This window comes from Canis lupus, chromosome 29 (genome assembly GCF_048164855.1).
Source record: "Canis lupus baileyi chromosome 29, mCanLup2.hap1, whole genome shotgun sequence".
Taxonomy (NCBI): domain Eukaryota; kingdom Metazoa; phylum Chordata; class Mammalia; order Carnivora; family Canidae; genus Canis; species Canis lupus.
The window spans coordinates 19342979-19362027 of NC_132866.1; the positions used below are offsets into that span (position 1 = coordinate 19342979).

The 19049-nt window shown below is 36.2% G+C and overlaps 1 protein-coding gene across 2 annotated transcripts in view; it reads right to left on the reverse strand.

The window, feature by feature from the left end:
- Positions 1 to 229: 229 nt before the first annotated feature.
- SMC3 (structural maintenance of chromosomes 3) overlaps positions 230 to 19049 on the reverse strand; it is a 39235-nt gene continuing 20415 nt past the window's right edge. For both annotated transcript variants that reach the window (XM_072805356.1, XM_072805357.1), the window contains 16 exons: positions 17399 to 17502; positions 16636 to 16735; positions 16097 to 16257; positions 15577 to 15718; positions 12026 to 12176; positions 9871 to 10023; positions 7309 to 7460; positions 6696 to 6854; positions 5809 to 5916; positions 4528 to 4636; positions 3695 to 3942; positions 3396 to 3608; positions 2698 to 2889; positions 2359 to 2536; positions 1219 to 1325; positions 230 to 637 (listed from right to left, as the gene is read on the reverse strand). In XM_072805356.1, coding sequence (XP_072661457.1) covers positions 566 to 637; positions 1219 to 1325; positions 2359 to 2536; positions 2698 to 2889; positions 3396 to 3608; positions 3695 to 3942; positions 4528 to 4636; positions 5809 to 5916; positions 6696 to 6854; positions 7309 to 7460; positions 9871 to 10023; positions 12026 to 12176; positions 15577 to 15718; positions 16097 to 16257; positions 16636 to 16735; positions 17399 to 17502 — 2349 coding nt within the window. In that variant the 3' untranslated portion in view covers positions 230 to 565. The remainder of the gene's footprint in view (positions 638 to 1218; positions 1326 to 2358; positions 2537 to 2697; positions 2890 to 3395; positions 3609 to 3694; positions 3943 to 4527; positions 4637 to 5808; positions 5917 to 6695; positions 6855 to 7308; positions 7461 to 9870; positions 10024 to 12025; positions 12177 to 15576; positions 15719 to 16096; positions 16258 to 16635; positions 16736 to 17398; positions 17503 to 19049) is intronic.

A 19049-nucleotide genomic window follows, 5' to 3' on the forward strand; every position in this document is an offset into this window, starting at 1 on the left:
GGCCAGCAGTGTTACTCCAGTAGTTTAAAGCTACCCCCGTGGGGATTTAAGTATACAGCCAGGACTGGGAACTGATGATGTATTTCAACAGAATATAAACATTAAAAAAAAAAATTCTTCTTTTAGGTGAAGGCAGATCTTTTCTTAGGCAAAACAAAAAGCAGACCGATCTTTAAGAAAAAATTGTTTCTAACCATACAACTATAAATAAAAAGCCACATAAAATAAGTTAGTCATAAAACAATTATTTAATTGAAGCTATAAAAAACGAGGCAATTGATAAAATAATTAGGAAAGAATATTTAGCACATTTCAAAAAATTTAAAACAGGAGCTGGACACTTTACAAAAAGTTGTGTGAAATAAAACTCTTAAACTATAAGTAGAAATGTAACATTACAGAGTATCTTATAAAATACAATGACAGAAATATAAAAGGACTATGTATGCTCTAAGTCTGAAAACTTTTAGTAGTGACTGGATATTTAGGTTTAAATGTACAATTCCTGGGTATGAGAATCATATTACTATACACATCTTCCAAATCAGTGGACAATTTTTTCCAATTAACCATGAGTGGTATCATCTTCTACAAAGTCTTTAGCCATCTCTGCTGTGATCACGTCAATATGACTAACCTGAAGAAAAAATGTAAAAACAGTGTTAAATCTAAAAAAAAAAATCAAGTGTTCTCACTGTATAGAATAATATTTAAAACATATGGCCTTTCACCTGTAAGTTTTGCCTATCAAGTCAAAGGAGTCTAAAACACTAAGACCTTTCTAATGGTGTTTGCTGAAAGCCTCAGTTTAAAAAATATTCTTCATTTTAGAACTCTGAAGATCCGGGTAAGTACTGACGTCTAAATTTCAAATGTTTTTTCAATTATTATGATGTTGCTATTTCAAAGAATCTTAAGGCTGAAAACATCAGGAAGAGCTGTGTGGCCCAGCCAAATATAAATGACTGTATGTAGCTGTTAAGGACTGTGCACTGAACAGGCAAGACAAGAAGATAATGTCTCTTAATACCAATGAAAATAAAATCAATGCAATGAATGCCACAAAAAAATTACTAAACTTCACAGGCATTTGAAAGAAAGTTTTTTCTCTACAAACTCATCAACATAAGCAACAAATTTCTAGGTTTTCCTTAATGGTTTAAGTAACATAAAACAAGAATTTGACAAATACAAACTCAAATGTGAAAAAAAATTTACCTTGTTTCTAAACTTTACACCATAGAATTTGTCAGCTGACTCAAGCAGTTCAGGCCTAAAAGTAGTTGTAATAAATTGTGCATGTACAGCAAGTTCCATAATCATATCTATAAAAAGAAATAGTAATTTAATAAAACCTTTTTTAAGTAGATGTGAACATTTAAAAAGCATCTATCTTTACTCTTACCTAAAATTCAAAACAGCCTGTAATTTTATTTTTCATGCATACATCTCTAAAAATTACCTACTCTCTTACACATTAGGGATAGATTTTTTACCTAGTGTTTTAAAGTTACATAATATGAAGCAGTAGCTACTTATAACACAGGATTAAAATTCTCAAAGTTTTCCCATACATAAAAAACTAGAATCACCTTCCCTTGCTACCCATGTCCCCAAAGATCTTTTGAATTTACTGAAGATCAAATATAGGTTCTTTAAATACAGAATCAACATTTTAGGGTCCAAGGCTATCCAAACAAGGTGAGAAAAACAAGGTTTAAAATGACAGACCTGTGTAAAAGTTTAACTGAAGTAGGATTTTTTTTTTTTAAAGATTTTATTTATTTATTCGTGATGGGGGGGGGGGTGTGTGTGCAGAGAGACAGGCAGAGGGAGAAGCAGGCTCCATCGCTGGAGCCCAACACGGGACTCCAGGATCACACCCTGGGTCAAAGGCAGGTGCTAAACTGCTGTGCCACCCAGGGATCCCCGAAGTAGGATTTTCTTTTTTCTTTTTAAGATTTTATTTATTTATTCATGAAAGACACAGAGAGAAAGAGGCTGAGACACAGGCAGAGGGAGAAGCAGGCTCCATGCAGGGAGCCCGACGCGGGACTCGATCCCGGGACTCCAGGATCATGCCCTGGGCCGAAAGCAGACGCTAAACCGCTGAGCCACCCTGGGATTCCCCGAAGTAGGATTTTCAATTGACAAACACATCAATTATACTCACAGAACTAAGATTTGTAGTCCAACAATAAATTTTGAAAAACGTACTAGAAGAAATTTTACTTACAGAATATATACCCTCTCTAGCCCCCCTCCCCCCAATATCTTAGGCAATAAGAAATCTCTAGTAAAGAGGCAAGCTATCATTTTTTAAGCAAGTTCTCATTGTTAAGTACAAACCCAAACTACCTGACACAGCTTTTCTGTGCTGGGCATCCAGAGCCTGGTCAATCTCATCAAATAAGTAAAAAGGAGCTGGATCACATTTCTGAATAGCAAAAATCAGAGCAAGAGCTACCAAGGACTTCTGTCCACCAGAAAGCTGTTGCATTTCTCTCATTTCACCTTGTTTCCCTGTAAATGACACCTAAGAAAACATTTAAATGACTTAATACCCAAAAGGGGTAGAATCAACATCATCTCTTAAAATTAAATTACATGCAATGCAATAATTTAATTTGTAAAATATTCCACAAATCTCATTATACGGTAATACTGGAAAAAATTGGATATTAAAATGTATTTTACCCTAATTCCAACTCCAGTGAACTGGTCAACTGATGGGACACTGCTTTGTGACCCAGAACCTCTTTCACTTTCACCACTTCCTTCTCCTTCATCCTGAGACTGACTGCCCTCCACATCTCCTTTCTTCATCACCAAAGTAGCTTTGCCACCAGGTACCAACTTCTGGAATACTTCACTGAAGTTCTTGGATACCTTAAAATGAATGAATGAACAAATGAGTAAGTTAGGTGTCACTTCAAATAGAAATTTTAATTAGGTGGCACTGCACATATTTTTTAAAGCAAAGAAATATTTAGAACAACCACAGATTTTTTTTTTTAAGATTTTATTTATCCATTTGAGAGAAAGAGAGAGACACAGGGCAAGGGCAGAGGGAGAGGGAAAAGCAGACTCCCCACTTAGCAGGAAACCTGACACAGAGCTCAATCCCAGGACCATTACCTGAGCTGCAGACACTTAAGCAACTGAGCCGCCCAGGCACCCCAGTAATCACAGATAAATACTTTAACAAGAGTAACAGATTGAATCCTTTTAAGAGCTGTGTAGCATATTCTAATTACTATATGCTGGATTTTTTTACTTGTATTAGATCGAACTATCAGTAGGGAAAAAGCTTTATAAACGCTTACCAACTGAGTAATAAACTGAATTATAGCCTAAGCTTTTGTCCAGTGTATTAACTACAAATAGATACATACCTGTTTGAAAGTTAACTGAATAGCTTCGTATTTTCGAAGTTCAAGTACATTCATCAGTTCCATGATTGATTTGTACCCCCTATCCAACTCTTCTTGTCTTTTTATTAACTTTTCTTTCTGCTCAGAGAAATTTACAAACTGATCTAAAGCTTTTTTGTTAACGTGGCTGTACTTCTTCAATTCTGTGTTGCACTGTTCAAGTTTTCGAAACAACTACAAAGAGAAAAAAGATATATAAATAAATTCACATGCAGAGAAAATCTGCAACATCATTTCAAATTTAAAACTACAGGATCTACCTGTTTGAGGCTCAGTGTCTGGTACTTTTCAAATGCTTCCTGGGGAAGTGATCCAAGTTCTCGAATTTTTTTCATACACTCTTCTTTTTTCTTTAGTAGCATGCCTTGTCGATTTGTCATCTTTTCTAGTTCTTTAGTATCATGATTTATAGCATCCATATGTTCTTTTTCCATATTTTTCCAGCGTTCCATACTTTTCTGAAGCTCCTTAATTCCAGCTTCTGTTTTATCAATGGAATTGTCCAAATCTAAAATGGGTGGGGGGGGATCAAATTAAACCATTAATACCCATTTTAAAGCTAGAGTGCTATCTGACCAGATTTTAATGGTCAAATCTATAAAAATAAATAGGTTTTTGGTTTTGATAATGTTTGTTTAAACTTTACTGTGTAAACCCATGAAACACTTAATTCAGGACAAAATTAGGAGTGTACATTAGTCACTCAGGTATATATTTCTCATGAGTGAATGTTTATAAAAGATTAAAAGAATAATTTTCTTCTCACAGCAACTAGGTGATAAGAAACTTAAATTCAGCAAAACAAAAACAAAAACAAAAAGAAACTTAATTCAGTGATTTCACACTTTTGGCAACAAAATTAGTAATTAAATTTGTCACAAATATTTCAACAAAACAAAGGTTACTATTTATAATCAACACACTAAACTCCATTCACTATAAATTATTTATGTAATAGAAACCACACAAAATCATTAGTGCATACTTTTGCTTATTTGGGAGTTTCATTTTGTAGTAAACAATTTTTTCAAACAAATAAGCTAACTTTTAAGAAAATACCAATTTTTTCTTTTTTTACTAAATCAAAATTCACCTTCTGATCGTGCCATAGTATCTTTTACTCTTTTATTGATTGCTTCAAGTTCTGAGGTTGTAGCAGTGAGAACAGTACCCCCTTCTGTCTCTCGCAGTTCATTAAGTTCCTGCAAGATAAAGATCATTAAATCACAAAATCTGAGTTTTGCTACCTTCAAAACATTAAGACTTCAATGGTTTCCAATAGCTATTACCTTTCTATGCATTAATATATAAACATTTGTCTAATCATTGAATTGTTGATATACATTTGTGTTTTTAGTTTCTACTATAAATAATGCTATGAACATTGTTTTTTAATCAAAGCTTAATTTATACCCAATAAAATGAGCCAATTTTAAGTGCAGAGCTCAGTGAGTTATGACAATGTACATACCCATGTAACTACCACAATGAAGATACAGATTTTTTCATTAAACCAAGAAGTTCCCTTGTGACTCTCTGTAATCAGTTCCCTCTACTCATGCCCCCAGAAAACTATCATTCTGCTTCCTATTGCTATAGATTAGTTTCCCCAACAGCTGTTATTTTGATAAGCATTCAAAAGAGTAGAAAGTACACTTTGTATAATTACAAATATTTAAAGTATCCATTAGAGGGGGGAAAAAGTAATGATACAGTAACTAGAAAATTTCTAGTAGTAGAAATTGTAGTAGTGTGGACTACTACTGAGAAAACATTAATAACCAACTTAATAACTTACGGAGTACCTAGAATACACCAGGATAATTATACGAAACAGGTATTACTGTTATGCTCCCTTTTCATAAGAGGAAACTGAGGCTTGGGAATATTGAATTATTTGCACAGGGGATCCCTGGGTGGCGCAGCGGTTTAGTGCCTGCCTTTGGCCCAGGGCGCGATCTTGGGAGACCCGGGATCAAGTCCCACGTCGGGCTCCTGGTGCATGGAGCCTGCTTCTCCCTCTGCCTATGTCTCTGCCTCTCTCTCTCTCTCTGTGGGACTATCATAATTAATTAAAAAAAAAAATTTTTTTTTAAAAAGTACCTCTGAAATAAATAAATAAATAAATAAATAAATAAATAAATAAATAAATAAATAAATAAAATAAAATAAAATAAAATAAAATAAAATAAAATAAAATAAAATAAAATAAATCGCACAGGATCATACACTAGATGACAGTGCTAGAACTCCAACCCACGGTAGTAAGGTGCTTTCTGTCCCCAAAGCCCAGGCTCTCAATCAAAGCCACTCATGTGTAAGTTCTTTCAAAAGGTTATAAGGTCATCAACAAATCCACAAAAAAAGAACATACCTGTTCTACTTGGTCCAAGCGTTTCCTCAAATTTTCATTTAGGTATGTCTCCACTCGAGTAATAATACCTTCTAATTTAATTCTTTCATTCAGCAACTGTCTGTTTTCCTAGAAAAAAAGAAAATTATTTGTCTACATAGGCATGCACATTCTACACACAGGAATGCTGTTAATCTATCCATCTTCTCTACTACTTGTGTTCAAATGAGCTGCAATGGGAACTTTATATCCTTCCAAAAAGCCCTATATTTTCTTCATTTTCCGTCTTAACTATTCAGAATGCTAAGTTTGTGCACTTGATTCTTTTTATAAGACACAATGCCAAATATATTTTTTAATCCACTTTTCATTTCTTGGACTTAGTGTTTGCATCTCTATATTCAAAAATCAAAAGTTATATGAAGGGGTGCCTGGGTGGCTCAGTCTGTTAAGCATCCTACTCTTGATTTCGGCTTGTGTCATGATCTCAGGGTCCTGGGATCAAGCCCAAGGTTGAGCTCTGTGCTCAACACGGAGTCTGTCTGTCCCTCTCCCTCTGCTCCTCCCCACGCTCGTGCTCTAATAAGCAAATAAAGAAAATCTTTAACAAAAATGTTTTATCAAAATATTAATTATGTAAAGGTAGATCAATAGATCCAGCAAAGCTAACAAGCTCAATCTTACGAATGATAAATGTGCATTAAATAAGATGAAAAAATGAAGACTTCTTGTATAATCCTCACATACCCAGAATGGTTGAGAAAAATTTATTTACTCTTAACGGGTATTAGAATTCTGAGTCTCATTCTTCTATTTTCTCACAGTTCCCTTCTTTTGCATTCCCTTAGTAGCAAGAAAACTTTTCACAAAAGCTAATTACCAATAAAAATTTTGTCAATTGTACTTGCCTGCTGAAGTTGACGAATTTCATCATTTAGTGCATCTACTCTCTTCTGATCTTCCAGACTAAGTTGTGAAAGCAAATCAGTTCCCAGTTCTGCTTTCAATGATTCTCTGGTGGACTCCATAGCATGCAAACTTGCCTCCAAACTTTGTAAGCTACGTTGCTATGTGACAGATCATCCATTTATTAATAAAAGGTATTAGTCACTGTATTATTTGTAATATTAAAAAATTGAGAACGATCTATATTTGATATTAAAGTGAACTAAATCATATCAACTCAAGTAACTATTAGGTATCTGTTTAATTTGATAATTAGAACTAAATAAAAAAATAGAGAGAGAACTAAGTAGCAGTAAGAAAAATATTTACAATACAATACTATCAGGGTATGTGGGGCCAGTCATATTCCACGACCAAATCATATAAAAATCCTCTTGCATAATAAAAGAACACAAAGAAAAGACTGCTAGCATGTGTTAGGGTGGTACTGTTAGACAATTAAAATAAGAGTCTACAAAAAAAGGAACATATGAACTCTAAAGGGTAACATATAAAATATGGTCCATCCCAATTCTAAATAATTAAATCCATAACAAAAGGGACATACTTACGAACCTTTGGCATAAAAGTTTTTTCTGACTGCTGTCTCTTCTCCTTTAGCATCTTCATTTCTGATAATATGCTATCTCGAGAAGCTTTAAATTTCCTTTGCTGGGTCTCTATCTGCTGCATTTGGTTCATCAACTGATCAATTTCGTTATTAATCCATATACAAGGCTAAGGAAAACGGTCTCTAGTTTTAAAAAGTGTGTATCTCCTTCCTTTTCTTTACCTCCAAATAAAAGTTATTTCATTAAATTTATGGACCATAATAATGCTAAATTAAATACTACTCCACATGTGTTCAATCATAAGCTAAGACATTTTACTCCTACCATTTCTTTCTCAAAATAACATATATTTTACTTAAAGCTATATAAAAACAAAATTCTTGGGAAACCCTAAGAGGATCTAAATGAAGTATGTGTGTGTGTGTATTTATAAAGATTTTATTTATTCATGAGAGACACAAAGAGAGAGAGACAGAGAGACAGAGAGAAAGAGGCAGAGGGAGAAGCAGGCTCCATGAAGGGAGCCCAATGTGGGACTCGATCCCAGGTCTCCAGGATCATGCCCTGGGCTGAAGGCAGCGCTCAACTGCTAAGCCAAACCGCTAAGCCACCTAGGCTGCCCTGAAGTATATATTTTATGTATCTTTTCACTCAAGCAATATTTACTATGTAATCTATTATGCTTAAAGTACCATATAAGGTAAATACGTAGGAAGAGGAGGCCTTGCCCAACAGAGAAAAATACCACCTAGCTGGATTATCAAATACAAGAAGGTAGTTGATGTATGCCATCACCATTCTCCTCTCTTTTGGTGTCTCCCCACATTTTCTTTGCACCAACATCTTGCCAAATTTGGGCAGTTCTAAATATGCTCTATGGATCCCTCCAAATTCAAAACTAACATGCTTATTTATCTTTTGCTCTGTGCTGTTGTTTGCACTGATGGCACAGAAGCTAATTTTTTTTTCATTTTTTTTTAATTTTTATTTATTTATGATAGTCACAGAGAGAGAAAGAGAGGCAGAGACACAGGCAGAGAGAAGCAGGCTCCATGCACCGGGAGCCCGACGTGGGAATCGATCCTGGGTCTCCAGGATCACGCCCTAGGCCAAAGGCAGGCGCCAAACCGCTGCGCCACCCAGGGATCCCAGAAGCTAATTTTTAATTGTCAGTTTCAATTAAGAATATCTCAATGATGCGGTAAAAATGATTGTTCTTGATGCCTGAGTACCTATATATGTATTTTTAAGTAATCTATGCACCCAATGTGGAGCTTAAACTCATGACCCAGAGATCAAGAATTGGATGCTCTACTGACTGATCAAGCCAGGTGCCCTTAAAGTACTTGTATTTTTTAAATTGTATGACATATTGTGAAGTACACTTAAAGCACTTTTGCCTTATACCAAAGTACTGTAGTTATTTTAAGAAAATGCATAGTACAACGTTTCTGCTGTGAGCTAAACTAGCCACTCTTCATGGAACACCAGTTTTATTCTTAAGAATTGAGAGTACTATTAAGACTTGATTTTGACAGCAATTTCCTCCATTAATACTACATCTGTACCAAATGACCTTAAAATAAAAATCTAATGTACATTTTTCATTAGGAATGTGCAGAAAAGGGATCCCTGGGTGGCGCAGCGGTTTGGCGCCTGCCTTTGGCCCAGGGCGCGATCCTGGAGACCCGGGATCGAATCCCACGTCGGGCTCCTGGTGTATGGAGCCTGCTTCTCCCTCTGCCTGTGTCTCTGCCTCTCTCTCTCTCTCTCTGTGACTATCATAAATAAATAAAAATTTTAAAAAAAAAGAATTTAAAAAAAAAAAAAAAAAAGGAATGTGCAGAAAAGACAGGTGGTTTTAAGAGTATCTCAGGTGCCAGAGACAGCTCAAGGAAAGGATGTGTGCCCCCGTGATGGTGGAGCTGGAGGGGGAGACAGATCCCTTGCTCATCGCCATGAAAGAGCTCAAGGCTTGAAAGATCCCCATTATCATTCGCCGCTACCTGCTAGACAGGAGCTATGAAGACTGGGGAGTAGATGAGCTCATCATCACCAACTGAGATGGAATCATCTTCCTGACTCTGCCTCATCCTAATTTCTATGTTCAACTCTTTATACATGTAAAATAATAAACTGTTCAACCTTTCAAAAAAAAAAAAAAAACCCTATGTTTAATTTCTATGCAGTATGTGGCATCACAGAGGCCCTCCTCAACCCTTCTTTAAAACACTAACCTCTTTTTCTTTCTACAATTCTGACCAATCCTCCTCAGTTCCCTCTCTAATATTAAATTTTAGTGCACCTCAGGTTCTTTGCTCTCTGAAACAGACTGACTCACTGCTATTAGCTATTTAACAGCTAAGGAAAGAATCAATACTACAAGAATTTTTTTTCCCTGTCTTCAGAAGTTAAGCTTTGACATATATAAGCTCCCATGCTTAAATTAAAGTCAAAGGTTGATTTTCCCCCCAATGTATATATAAGAAAACATACCTTACATGCAAAAGATTACATATTTCTACCCAAACACAGTTCTCCACAGTCGCACAAGACAAAAGGATATTTTCAATATTTCTGCGCAGGTTTTCATTGAGCTTTGCTTCAAGCTCACCTAGTTCTTCTTCTGCTTTTCTAACATCTTTTTGCAATTCAAGTCTAGACTTCCTTGTGTCATAATAACCTCCGGTTAGAGCACCGCGATGACTAACTTGGTCACCTATAAACAAAGCACAAGGAAGATAGAAATTCTGGGTAACAATTTCTTTATTCAATGATAAATGGACTTACAATCAAACAACTAATCTGAAGGCTTTACCTATCTAGCGAGAATTTAAAAGATTTAAGCTACTCTGAAAAACTTTTGCTTTCCAACTGTTAAAATTTGCATTTAGGAAATATCCCTTCTAGGTGAGCCTGAACATCTGCCAGAGAAAAAGAAAGTGCTAAAGACCAATGGAGAAAGGTCAAGAAAACACAGGACTTGGGAGTTTGGAATTCCATTAGCCATATTTGGGAAAATGTGAACATCAAAGATAATAATAATGGCAATGCTGTAACACAATCAATTAAAAAAAAGTGAAAAAAAAGTGATTAACTCACAATGATACTTAAAAAAAGAAAAAAAATGGAGGGGGCTCTTTTTACAGAGGAGTGACAGCTAATAAATACAGAATCTATGGGGCACCTGGGTGGCTCAATTGATTAAGCATCTGACTCTTGATTTCAGCTCAGGGTTGATAAGATTGAGTCCCGTATCAGGCTCTGCACTGAGCATGAAGTCAGCTTCAGATTCTCTCCCCCCACCCCAGTGAATGCACCTGCCCTTTCTCTTTCTCTCTTAAAAAAAAAAGAGAGAGAGAGAGAGAGAGAGAGAGAGAAGCCTTGATAGAATTTAAGAAATATCATCTGGAAACCCCCAGTGTATTAACTGAGTCAAACCATTAGTAAAAAAGTTGTCGGAGAATCTGATAGTTATGTTTTCTTAACGGATAGTTCCATATCACTTATTAATTACAAAGAGAAAGGGCACTTTTACACTGTGCCATCATTAGCATCACCGACAGTGTGACACATTGTGTGATGCAGTCAAGTACACAGCACTCATGTCAAGAATGTTTAAACTAATCTAATGTAATGGTGAGGAAGTAGTTAAGACAAATCCAGAAAATGAGACATTCTATGAAAAAGTAAACTTCCTAAGGGTGGGAAGGAACAGGAGCTGTCTTATATTGAAAGAATCCGGAGAGGACACTGCATGTGCATCCTTGATTGGATCCTGAATAGAAAATATTTTGGTACAATGTAGATACTTTTTAGATGACATTATTCAGTTATGTTAAATTTCATAGGTGTTTACATTGATACCTATGGTTAAGGAGTGTCCTTACTCTTTTATGAGATATACATGCTCAACTTTTAGAAATAATGTATCACAATTTTTATAACTCATTGAAAGGTAGTTCAACAACAAAAAAATTATCTATAGAGATAAACCTAGGCTGGGTATTACCTTCTTTCATCAGCAAATCAAATATAAAGAAAATGAAAAAAATGAGGGCAGATGAACTTATATTACCAAAGGTTCTTAACCTAGACTCCATGGATAAAATTCAGGAGATCCATGACTTAGGTAGGAAAAAAATTCACATCTTTATTTTTATACTAACTTCAAAATGAAACTTCGCAAAATTCCTTCTGTTATAACAAGTAAGAACCCAGTGGTATTGTCAGTACTTGTAACTGTTACCATGAAAAATAACAGCTATTTTCTATCAGATTATACTTGCTCCAAATCTCAAAATATTGTTTACATGTATCAGTACTTCAAAATTATATTAGACCCACTGCTAAATCTTGTTTCTGAATATCTTAAAGAATTACTGTCATATTTGAAAAATACTGTGATTACAATGTCAATATAATTGGTTTCTTTTGTGATCCAAAGTATTTTATCTTATGCACTTAAAAACATTTTGAGAAAGGGTTCATAGGCTTTACCAAAGAGCCAAAGGAGTCCACAGTGCAAAAAAGGCTAAGAACCCCTACTATATAGACCAGATGATTATACTTAAGAGACATCAACTAAATACAAAGTGTGGATGCCGTATGTACTCAAACAAGCCAACTGCTTAAAAATGACAAATAACTGGACATGAATTTTGAAATACTCTTAAACCCAAAACAGAATTTGTTCAAAGCTAAGAATTACTATTACAAACCTTCCAGGGTAATGCAGTCCATAGTGAAAGCACGGGCTAGCTGGGTTGAAACTTCCATGCTACGACAAATAAGTGTTTTCCCAAACACATGTTTGAAAGCCTTGTCAAATCTGGGATTGTACCTCAATTTACTTATCATAGGAATTGCATCCTAAAAATGAATATTTTGTCAACAAAGAGATGACAACAGTGAATGAAAACATGTTAGAAGAATTATGAATTACATCTTTATGAAAATAAAGACAAATAAACACAAATGCCTTCATATTTCAAAACTACTATCTTTTTATTCTTAAGAAGCCAGAAAAATCACTCTACTGAATTATCTTGGAACTTGTGTTCATGTAATCATCTAGGTTTCCAAGAGCAGAGCAAAGTGACAGAGTTTAGTGGCTCTGGAGTCAGACAGCTCAGGCTCGAATCCAAGTTTGAACACTCATCAGATGTATGCTCGGGGGGATGCCCAGGTGGCTCAGCAGTTGAGCGTCTGTCTGCCTTTCTTTGGCTCAGGGCGTGATCCTGGAGCCCCGGGATTGAGTCCCGCATCAGGCTCTCTGCATGGAGCCTGCTTCTCCTCCCTCTTCCTATGTCTCTGCCTCTCTCTCTCTCTGTGTGCGTCTCTCATGAGTAAATAACTAAAATCTTTTATATATATATAAACACACACACACACACACACACACACACACGCATACTCTGGACAAATTGCTTAACTTCTCCATTTAATAGTTACTTCATCCACAAAACTGTAACAGTACCTTCCTGAGAAAGCTGTTAAGATTAAATAAACCAATAATATGCGAAACACATAGGATAGCATCTGTCACACAGAAGGGCTACACAGGGGTACCTATATGGTTCAGTTGGTTAAGCATCTGACTATTGGTTTTGGCTCCGGTCATGACCTCAAGGTTAGGAGATCAAGCTCTGTGTAAGACCGCATGCTGGGCATGGAGCCTACTTAAGGTTTGTAGATTGGTTCTTCCCACCCCTCCCACCCCTTACTGGCTTTCACATGCATGCTTTTTCTCTTAAAAAAAAAAAAAAAAAAGGCTAAATAAACATTAACTAATAGTATTTCCTCAAATGTTTTCATTTTATTGTATGCATGTCTTAGATATTCAAGAAAATATTTTTCCTAGGGCAGCCCGGTGGCTCAGCAGTTTAGCACCGCCTTCAGCTCAGGGTGTGATCCTGGAGACCCAGGATGAAGTCCTGCGTCAGGCTCCCAACATGTAGCCTGCTTTCCCTCTGCCTGTGTCTCTGCCTCTCTCTCTGTATCTCTCATGAATGAATAAAATCTTAAAAAAAAAGAAAGAAAGAAAATATTTTTCCTATAAAATTTTCCCTTTTTACATTCTTCTAAACTGTTAGGAATTTTTCTAATTTTCAAATTAGGAAATTCAACCCACATACAAAACAATGCCACAAATATGTTAAGCTTAAATCAATTATAAAGAGAACACCAATGTAACTGCCATGGAGAATATGAAATAACACTGCTTACACTGAGAGTCGTGTGTGTCCCTTTCCTAATCATATAGCAGTTAGCTGTTGGAGGTGACCAATATTATAACTTTTGTGACAACCATTTCCTTGTACTTCTAATCTATCATCTTTTTATTTATTTTTTTTAAAGAGATTTATTTATTTATTCATTCATTCATTCATTCATTCATTCATTCATTCATTCATTCATAGAGACAGAAAGAGAGAGGCGCAGAGACACAGGCAGAGGGAGAAGCAGGCTCCATGCACCGGGAGCCGGACGTGGGATTCGATCCAGGGTCTCCAGGATCATGCCCCGGGCTGCAGGCGGCGCTAAACCGCTGCGCCACCAGGGCTGCCCTCTATCATCTTTTTAATACTTTATTATTTGACACAGAGAGAACCCAAGCAGGGAGAGCAGTAGACAGGAGAGGGAGAAGCAGGCTTCTCACAAGAGCAGGAAGCCCAATGCAGAGCTCAATCCCAGGACCCTGGGATCATGACCTGAGATGAAGGCAGAGGCTTAACTGACTAAGCCACCCAGGTGCTCCCTAATTCTATAATCTAAATTTAGTTTTGTTTATGTGTTTATTTGTAAGATTTTATTTATTTTGAGAAAGAGGTTAAGAGGCCGAGGGAGAGAGAGAATCTCAAACAGACTCTGCTGAGCATGGAGCCTGACGTGGGGCTAAATCTGAGCTGAAATCAACAGTTGGACACAACTGACTGAGCCACCCAAGCACACACACCTGTTTGTGTTTTTGGTTTTTTTTTTCGAAGATTTTATTTATTTATGACACACACACACACACACACACACACACAGGCAGAGACACAGGCACAGAGAGAAGCAGGCTCCATTCAGGGAGCCCCATGTGGGACTCAATCCCAGGACTCCAGGATCACACCCTGGGCAAAAGGCAGACACTCAACCGCTAAGCCACCCAGCACCCTAACACCTGTTTGTGTTTAAAGGGAGCCATACTACATGCATTCTTAAGTCTTGCTTTTTCACAGTATCACATTTGTAACTAAATTTTTCTTCCCCCAAACTTCAAAGATAATTTATAGTTTTTTTTTTTTTTTTTAAGATTTCATTTATTTTTTTCGAGAGAGAGAAAGAGAGAGAGAGAGAGAGAGAGACATAGGCAGAGGGAGAAGCAGGCTCCATGCAGGGTGCCTGATGCGGGACTCGATCCTGGGACTCTGGGATCATGCCCTGAGCCGAAGGCAGATGCTCAACCACTGAGCAACCCAGGTGTCCCAAAAATTTATAGATTTAAAAGAAAAGGCTAGACTTGAAGTAACTTAAGATTCTCACTGTTCCGGGGGCACTTGGGTGGCTCAGTTGGTTAAGCATCTATCTTCCACTCAGGTCATGATCCTAGAGTCCTGTGATCAAGCCTACCTCCAGCTCCCTGCTCAAGCCATGAATTTGTTTCTCCTCTTCCCTCTATCCCTCCTCCCTCTCATATTCTCTTTAGTAAATAAATAAAATCTTAAAAAAAAAAAAGATTCTCAATGTTCCACTTAAGTTATCATTATAGATTTCCAGCTTTAACCATGGAGGATAGTAAAATAGTTACTATCAACATTCTGAAATCAAACACCTCAAAGAAATTAGTTTTCTCAAGAATAGTGTCTGAGGACCATTTTAATCTATTTAAATATATACCAGCAAATAACAAAAACATTATGTTTTCAGGGTCTATCATGCTAGACATTTTAATTTATAAGCCATTTAAAAAGTATATTCAGAAAACTTAAAAATATTCACAAATTCTCAGGGATTTCTACTCCTTAATTTTGAGACCCTGGAATAATCTCCCAAAGTATCCCATACTTTTGGATTTTAACACTTTACACATTTGCAACGATTTCATGTCTTGTCTGTGACCTGTCTTCTTTTCCATCCCTACCCAGTATCGACTATGCTGTAAAGGAAGAAAGCAAGTTTATCTCACAGACCAGTGAATCCTAATACACAGTGCCTGTGCACTAGCATGTGCTAACCACGAAAAATTAACTTGTTGAAAGACAGATATTCACACACACTGACTCACATTGGTTTCAGGATAGGCAGTATCCCTGACATCTAACTTGTTTAGAGGCAGAAAAGTGACCTCTCCAGGAAGATTCATTTTATTAAACTCCATCAAAATCTTTGTGCTGACTTCATCTGAATCAACAATATGATAAAATAACCTGCATGTAAACAAAACAAGACACATCTTTATTGCTTGACTTTAAAGTGCTATATGAAAAAAAAAAAAAAGAAAGAAAAAAAAGTGCTATGAATATTTAGGCAAATAATTCACTTTTTTTTCTATGCAACCCAATTTGTACTGGGATAGGGTAGGAGGGAAACTACTTAGAAAATTCCAATGGAGGGAGGAAAAGGAAGCCCCAAAAGGGATAGTTCTTGCTTCTACAATTAGAAATACTTGGTATGACATGTGTATCTTTATGAAATTAAAAAGGCAAGTTGTATAAAAGAAGGTAATGAAAGATATACTGTATTAAAACTCCAAAAAACTGCTCATTCCTTTCCTTTAAAAATTCAAAAAAATAAAAAAATTTCACCTGTTACCAGCAGTAACCTCCACGCACGTGTAGAAAGCAGGCTCACATTCGAAGTTATTCATCACGATGCCGTGATAGCCGTTTTGAACATGCTGGTTTATTCCTTTCCTACGGAAGTGGTCCAGTACTTTGTTTATGCTGTCTATTCCATTTAAAATAGCCTGTTAAATTTTGAGGGGTGAAAAATATTAAAATGGTATTTCCAAATGGCCCTTTCTGCTGGCAAGAAACAAACCCATTACTCTATACATTAAAAAAATATTTCAGAGATTAAACACCTTCCCCAACAACAAACACATCACCCCCTTCAAAAATGCCAACTACATGAAACTCTATTTTTATTGGTTCTCTTCTGACAATAGCATTAAAAATTGACTCCATCTAAAAATCAGAAGTGCTTTCATTAATACGTCATTTCAAATTTACAGGACAGGTGATTTGCTCTTGTCACCTGGAACCAAGGACTTACAGCTTGGAAACAATTTCTTGTGTAATAATTGTCTCAATGTAAACTGAAGTAATGAAAAGAACCTGCCCACCTTTCCTGTTGCTGCTCTAAGAAGTTGCTGTTTCTTTTCAAGATCTTCTCTTTTAGCAGCAAGTGCTTGTTGTTCTGCATTCTCCTCTCTCCACAAGTAACTAATCAATAAAAATTAGACTGTCTTTAATTTAAAAGCATTAAGATGCACCAATAGTATAGAATTTGGGATAAAATACTGAAAAAAATTAAACTTGAACAGTTCATTTATAATTTTAAGGATTTTTTTCAATGATTTATTTGAGAGACCAAGTGAGGGAGCGAGAGCATGCACAAGCAGGGAGAGGGAGAAGTAGACTCCCTGCCGAGCAGGGAACCTGATTCAGGGCTCAATCCCAGGACCTGAACCAAAGGCCGACGCTTAACAGAGCCATGCGGGCACCTCAAGATTTTTAAGTAGTTACTCTCTATATTCAAAGTGGGTCTCAAATTCAAAGCCCCTAAGATTGAGTCACACATGCTCTACCAACTGAGCCAGTCAGGCACCCCTAGTTCATTTATAACTTTTTTTAAGATTTTATTTATTTATTTATTTATGAGAGACAGAGAGAGGCAGAGACATAGGCAGAGGGAGAAGCAGGCTCCATGCAGGGAGCCTGATGTGGGACTCGATCCTAGGACTCCAGGATCATGCCCTGAGCTGACAGGCAGACGCTTACCTACTGAGCCACCCAGGAGTCCCTCATTTATAACTTAAAGACCATTTAACAGCCAGTAATCAGTGCTACTCAAAAAAATTATGGCATATTTTAGTCTATACTAACTTTCTTTCACTTTGTAATTCATCTTTCTTATTTTTTACTTCGTAGTATTTTCTGTCCAGTTCTTCTACTCGAGCTTTGACTTCATTAAGGTCTTGATCCAGTTTCTATGGAGATAAAAATAATTTAAACTTAAAATCCAATTTCATGCAAACTAATCCATAGTGACAGCAAAATTAGTAGTTGCTAGGGGACAGCCAGGGAAGGAGGAATTGGAAATGTTTTAGGGTGATGAATGGTTTGTTATGTTAACTGTAGTGATGATTTCACAGAGGTATTCATATGTCAAAACTTATCAAATGATGCATTTTAAATACAGGCATGTACTGTGTGTCAATTGTACCTTAATGAAATTGTTAAAAAAATCCAATTCTAACTTTTAAAAAATGCCTGTAGGCAAAGAGCACATCAAGAAAAACCAACCATAAAATCAATTACTCTACAAAATATTGCTAAAATAAAATTAATTTGCTCATTAATGATCTAAACCTTACTAGAATTCTAGGAGAAAAAATACATTCACAAATGCTCAAAATACTGTAGTCACACTTTTCACACTACACACATAAAACAGAACATAAGAGATTGAGGATTACACTAAGCAAAAACCTACTCTACATAATGCAATCAGCACCATAAAATCATCTCTATCCAGAATAAAAGACTTCACCAGTGGAAGGTGTAGCTGAAATACTGCAAAATATAATGAAGTTCAAGCCTAAGAAAGAATGAATAAAAACTCTATTGAAAAATCTTGGTTCATCACTTGGCTGTTTCAAAGAGTATTTGTTGAGGTTGTCTCCATGAATTCAAGACAAACACATTTTCTTTATTTCAGGAAAGGACATGCAGCCATCACAGCTGAAACTATATGAATCAATTTCCAAGTAACTAAACTATCTGGATCAACCTGTGTTTTCCATTCCCTCCATAAAACATCCTGACCAAAGCACACTGGACTCTTGAAGCTAGAAGACTATTGTCTATTACTCCTGGTCACTCTTCTACCAGTTATTTACGATTACAGAGCAAATTGTGTTTGCTCACCACTGTTTTTGTTTTTTGTTTATGCTCTGATTGTGTTAAATATTAAACAGACTATGAAGACAAAGCAAAGAGCGGTTTCTCTAAAAACTTGATTTAGTTTTGCACAAAGGTGACTCACTAAAAACTGAATTTAATAGGGAAATCAACTCTAAAAGACTCGAGAGAAATAACATAATACATAAAAACACGTATTAATATGTAATATGTACTTTATTAACAAAATACAGTAATTCAAAATGTCAAATCACAAAGTTAGACTAGGGAACTGATCCAGATTACAAAAGATAACAGAAATATGACAACTAAATATAATATATGACCCTAGATTGAATCTTGGAAGTTTCATTCAGCTCTAAGGAGAACTATACTTACATGCGTGGCTCGTAACAAAAAAGTCCCCTGGAAACTACTCATACTCAAAAGAAACATCTTGGGCTCTACATGAAAAGACTGGTATGAATTCTGGTGGGGGGGTACTGATAATGGGGGGAAGCTATGCATTTGTGGGGGTACAAGATATATAGGAAACTTCTGTATCTTCCTCCCAATTTTGCTGTGAACCCAACACTGCTCTTAAAAAATGAAAAGCCCAGTCCATGAGCATACC